Source organism: Eptatretus burgeri, chromosome 9 (genome assembly GCF_056783735.1).
Source record: "Eptatretus burgeri isolate ZD-2024b chromosome 9, Ebu_testis_v1, whole genome shotgun sequence".
Classification (NCBI taxonomy): Eukaryota; Metazoa; Chordata; class Myxini; order Myxiniformes; family Myxinidae; genus Eptatretus; species Eptatretus burgeri.
This window is the reverse complement of record NC_140969.1, coordinates 72,336,565-72,342,708: the sequence shown is the minus strand read 5'-3', so window position 1 is coordinate 72,342,708 and position 6,144 is coordinate 72,336,565. Positions and strand designations below refer to the sequence as shown.

The 6,144-nt window shown below is 44.3% G+C and overlaps 1 protein-coding gene across 2 annotated transcripts in view; it reads left to right on the top strand.

Moving 5' to 3' along the window:
* The window catches only part of GAMT (guanidinoacetate N-methyltransferase), a 57,500-nt gene extending 54,952 nt beyond the window's left edge, over nt 1–2,548 (top strand). For both annotated transcript variants that reach the window (XM_085895660.1, XM_085895661.1), the window contains exon 8: nt 2,133–2,548. In XM_085895660.1, the coding sequence (XP_085751786.1) occupies nt 2,133–2,273 (141 nt within the window). In that variant the 3' untranslated portion in view covers nt 2,274–2,548. The remainder of the gene's footprint in view (nt 1–2,132) is intronic.
* The last annotated feature ends 3,596 nt before the right edge of the window (nt 2,549–6,144 follow it).

Here is a 6,144-nt window from a genome sequence, read left to right as displayed (position 1 = left end):
CCTTTAAATGTAATTCTTTAAATATGGAATTCAAGTGAAACATTAGCAAAATTCAATTCCCACAAAATGTCAGTCGGGCCGACACGGTTGAGTTTGGAACACGAGGTTCAATTTGACATTGGATGTTTTTTTGTTGTTATAGGTAACTGCAAATACATTTATATTAATATTTTATAATGAAAGCAGTTCATACAAAAAAAAAATAGGTGAAAAAAGGAAACTGCTTACGTAATTTCCTGAAAAGAAGACCTCTGTGAATTGTATCGCCATAGTTTGTAAAAAATGCTTTTAGAGCACAGTGATCCCGTGGGTTCATTATTTTCGTTGCACTCAATGAAGTTTCACTTTCTGCACATTCCTCATCTTTTCTTCACTCAGCACAATTGCCCGAACAGTAGGAAAAGTTAAGTTTAATGTTTTGCTTAAATAAATACACTTAGTTTAAAAAAAAGAATCGCAAATTTCTTAAAAGTTTCAGATTTCACTCCAGATTGACACATTTCATCCACGAGATCCGATTCTCAAATCTGAAATGAGATATCGATTCATAATCTACTTCATCATTCCATGAGAGTAGATCGTATTTCCAAGGCAAGGCGTGTTTGATGAGGCCTAATCAAAATGGCGGCTAAGACACCTGCGAGGTTAAGTTGGGTTGACCAAGGATAAGCCTTTCATGAAGATAAGCCATAAATTATCTTCGAAAGGGATGTTTAATTAGACCCAAACGCCCAGTCTTTGGACTTTCCTCAGTGTGCATGCAAAGTTTCAGGCCATTCGGTTTCATGGATTTGGAGTTAGAGGGAGGACACACACACACACACACACACACACACACACACACACACACACACACACACACACACACACACACACACACACACACACACACACACCAATTATACTCACAAATACAACCCGTCATCTCGCTGACGGGGATATCAAGGGGGGGGGAGAAGTAGGGAGAAAGGAGGAGGTGGAGAGTTAAGAAGCAGAGGTAGGGAGAGCAAAGGCAGCATGAGGGGAAGGGAAGGGAAGGGATGGCAGTGTAAGGGAAGAGATGGCAGTGTAAGGGAAAGGGAAGGGAAGGGATGGCAGTGTTATGGCAGTGGGAAGACAGTGATAATTTTACTTATTGGGGAGCAAGAAGAGAAGGAAAAGTAGTTGGCAGTGAAAGGAGAAAAAAATTCACTTTTTGTACATCTAATAAATGTGTGTGTGTGTGTGTGTGTGTGTGTGTGTGTGTGTGTGTGTGTGTGTGTGTGTGTGTGAGACAAATCATACCAAAACTACTTGGCCAATTGCCACCAAATTTGGCCCATGGACCAAGTTCGACCTTGTGGTGAACATGCGTTACTTGGTTTCACCTGTGGTCGTGGAGTTTCGGGAGGGAAGGTCGACAAATATTCTCTATGTAAATGTGTATCGTGTAGCACCACCTGGTGGTGGTGGTGGTGGTGGTGGTAGAGGGTACTACAAGTCAGCTGTTGAGATAAATTGCAATTTTGCACTACACACATCATCAGAGAGTGGGAAGCCCCAAAGCCAACCTCCACTAATCAGGGGAGGCAGAGGAAGAGGAGTTGGTGTCTGGAGGGGGGTGGGAGGATGCAGGGGGTGGGAGGAGGAGGGGGAGTGGTGGGAGGAGGCGGGAAAGTGGTGGAACGAGGGAGTGAAAGGGATGGGAGGAGGGAGAGGAAGGGGCATGAGGAGGGACCCGGTGTTGCCCGGCAACGTCAGGCACCCCTGCTCGTCATAAATAAATATCCCCAAAATATTTGCAAAACAAGACAATATAAAATCTTCGCAAAATTGGACTGCAAGAGACCAGCAGATATCCAAGCAATTCCAACAGCTAATTCGGTGCACAGGACCACACGTCTAATATACTCATATTGATTGTCTGAGATCGATTTAAATTTGAATCTCCAACACCAGAAATGTCCAACAAAATAAAAGCTCAGCACCTCTCATGGTGCAAGTGCAATGCAGGCACCCAGAGTCCTATACTTGGTACTGTGTCAAAGCATAGCGACCACAATACCACACACAGCACTCTTGCCTGGACCACAAATAGCTCCGCGGGATAATGTTGCCTCTTGCCTGGGTCCCATTTTTTTTTTTCGTTACAGGAATCTCAGATGAAGAAGCTTGAAGAATCTGGTTTCCTCAAGGAGAACATCACTACAGAGGTTCTGGATATCACTCCTGATGCAGACTGTCGCTACTACTCATTTGGGAAGATGATTGCACCCACAATCCTCAAGGCCTGATGAAATGCTACAGCTCTTACTGATCAGGAAGCTAAGCAGGGCCCAGATTCAAACAAATGCTGATATTTATCACAAAGACAGTATTAATGTACTTTTCTTTAAAGGTATTTCGATTTATAATGATGCCTGATCAGTTGTAACCCGAATCGTTGGAAAAGGCACAACACTTAAACACGATACAATGAGAGACTTAAAATGAACAGGGTGCTCAAACATGTTGGAATGATTCCCATACCTACCCCTATTAAACCTGAATTAAAAAGCCTGAAAAACGCTTAGAATTTCATTTTAATTTTATGTTAACTGATGGTACAAATCCATGACCAATGTCTGCAAAGCCAGTTGCATCACGGCCTGCCAATGCCCCCCCCCCTCCCCTGCCCCATCCCGTAGGACTTAGCTGTGACTACTCAGTTTTTGTTTTTTAGGACTATACAGGTATCAAGATTCTCATAAGAACGAATAAGAGAGTAAAGAATCAATAGACAAATTGGAATGACGGGGAAACACAAGGATGAGAACAATCTTAATATAATGGAGCTAATACGTATTTCACTAGATACAGTCGTGGCCAAAAATATTTGCACCCTTGCACTTTTTTCAAACAACTCACAATTCTCTCAAAAATAAGTTGAAATTGACAAAAGTATTTTGGCTCCACAATTCTTTATTTCACTGTTAATATTACAGAACATTTGTTTTTGACTCAGAACTTAATATATCCTTTTAAATCAGAAAATAAAATGAAATGGCAGTGACAAAATTATTGACACCCAAGACTTGATATTTGGTACCACGGCCTTTGGACAATAACTGCAGTCAAGTGCTTCCTTTAGCCATGAATGAGCTTCCTTCACCTCTCTACAGGCAGTTTGACCCACTCTTCTTGTGCAAACTGCTCAAGTTCTCCCAAATTTGAAGGGTGCCTACTCCCAACTGATGTTTTCAGATCTCCCCACAGGTGTTCAATGGGATTGAGATCTGAATCCATTGCTGGCCACTTCAGAACAGTCCAGCATTTTGTCTTGAACCATTCCTGGGTGCTTTTTGAAGTGTGTTTGGGGTCATTGTCCTGCTGCAAGATCCATGACCTTCGATGGAGACCCAGCTTTCTGACACTGGGTTGAACATTGTGCTCCAAAATGTCTTGTTAATCTCCTGATTTCATGATGCCATGCACACATTCAAGGCACCCAGTACCAGTGGCAGCACAGCAACCCCAAAACATCACTGAACCTCCTCCATGTTTGACTGTGGGGAAGGTGTTCTTTTCTCTGAAGGCTTCATTTTGTGTTCTGCAAAGAGAGATGATGTACTCCACCAAAAAGCTCTAATTTTGTCTCATTGTCCACAGAACATTCCACCAGAAGGATTTTTGCTTGTTCAGGTGTGTATTGGAAAACTTCAGTCGGGCTTTCTTATGTCTCCCTCTCTCTCTCTCTCTCAGCAGTGGGGTCCTCCTGGGTCTCCGAACATAGAACCCCCTTTCATCAAGTTGGCGACGGATGGTGAGAGTTGAAACTGTCGTACCTTGTGTCTGAAGGTCAGCTTGAATGTTTGGCAGTTGATCGAGGGGCCTTCTCCACCATTCAAGCAATCCTTCGATCAAGTTTTCTCTTGCGGCCACGTCCAAGGAGGTTGGCTACAGTACCATGGGCCTTAAACTGCCTGATAACATTGTGGAAGGTGGACAAAGCAACATCAAAGGTCTCCGTCAATGGACTTGTAGCCTTGAGATTGTCCATGCTTGGCTACAATCTTGTGTCTGACCTCAGACAATTCTCTGGTTTTCTTTCTTTTCTCCATGCTCATTGCGGTAAGCACACTGACACAAAACAGCAGAATGACTCCTTTTCTCTATTCAAACTGGGCGAATGAGTGATTTTTATATTGTAGGCACCTGCAACTCACCACAGGTGAGTTCAATTCCAGAGTAAAGGAGAATCAGCTACTTGAAATCTAATTATTTCCTAACTTCTAAAAGGTGCCAATAATATTGTCTGGGCAATTTTAGGATTTGTAGTTGGAATAAGGTGAGATTTAATAAATTTTTCAGCTTTTTTTGTTTTATTCCACTGCAAACCAACTAAATACATATGTGGATACCAAAAGATTTTTCAATTTCAACAATTTTCTGGAAGAAATGGTGCACGATTTGAAAAAAAGTGCAAGGGTGCCAATATTTTTGGCCATGACTGTACATAGTTATGTACAGGTAGTCGACAAAATGGAAAGACAAGGGTACATTGGCAGTATAGCATATATGCAAAGTATGGGGTTACCATATGTGCATGACCGGTGCGTGAAATATGCAAGTCTCTTCCCAGCAGTCCTCTCGGCGTGCATATATAAGCGGGCTGCAGCACGAGTCCGGTGTTAAGAGCCAGCATGGCTGCAAAAGGAGACTTCAGTGACTTGGAACCAGATGTAATTGTTGGTGTGCATTTGGCAGGCGCTTCAGTGGTAAAGACTGCGGAAAATTGCTAACGTGTTATGAGGAACTGTCTCACGGGGTGTCTTTCAAAAGGACAATGCTCCAGTCCACAGGGAACGTGTTACCACCGGGTTGTTTGTGGAGTACGAGGACCAAGTTACCCATCTTCCATGACCTTCCCAATCGCTAGACCTTAATCACAGAGCATTGATGTGACTGTCTGGAGAGACACCGAAAGCAATGGTTTCCCCCCGATATGAAACAAACGTGAATTGGAGCACTTCCTTGTGGAAAAATGGTGCCACATTCCTGCAGGACAGTTCCAGACCCTTGTTGACTCCATACCTTGTCATATCCATGCCATACTGGATGCACATGGTGGCCCAACAACCTACTAAGTGACATTCTGTTGGTGTTTCCATTTTTTTTGTCCACTTCCTGTATATACAGTGAGTGTTTTGGAAACTTACCCCAGGGAGAGAGCATACATGGACACGTAAGAGACCCAAGGATGAGTTATTTCTTTAATTTATGTGTAGATACAGCTAGCCCTAACAGCTACAGGTACCATGTAAACCTGTACTAACCTGTTCCATGGTCGGGTTGTCGGCGACTTAACCGTCTCCCCCACCAGGTTTTCTGGTGAGCAGGGTGTTTGGATATGGACACCCAGCAGGATTAAAAACAAAACCTGTCAAAGGGTGGAGGAGCTCCTTGTGAGCCAATGGCCATCCATATCAAGTGCCCAACTGTGTCTGCGGACGTCCTCCTGCAGTTGGGTTACTTTTTATTAGGTGGTTGGTGGCAGGATTTGCACTCCGGCCACCGTAACACCCTTAATTCCGCAAAACACAAAAACGCAAAAAAAGATGTGAAAACCCACTCCGTGGGAGTACCTCCTGTGCAGCTTCCCTTCGCAGGGCAACTCACCGGATGACGGGATTGGGGCAAAGCCTTCGGGACCCCCAATCTTTGATGAAAGGAGGGAAACCACGGGGTAACATCCCTGGGTCAGATTGCGGGAGAGTGTGTCGGAGTGGTGCTGAGGTGTCGTCCAGCAGACGGCGGTCTCCTCCGGTTAACCTGAGGCGGTCCCTTCGGGTGGGTGCCTGGAATGTCCTATCCCAAAGAGAGGATGATCACCTGTCTCTGTTATCATCTGAGCTCGTGTTTGGACATCAGTATTGCAGCACTCTCTGAGGTTCGGAGACCGGATTGCGGAGAGATAATGGTGGGTGGTTACACTTACTATTGGTCTGGTCGCTCTGATGGTTACCATACCCAAGGAGTTGCTGTAGCTGTGTCCAATAAGCTGACCCCAATGATAATTGAGGTAACACCGGTCAACGAGTGTATTATGAGACTAAGGATTCGTCACTCCTTGGGTGTCATTTCACTGGTCGCTGTTTATGCTCCGACTGAGGCGAGTGATCTCAC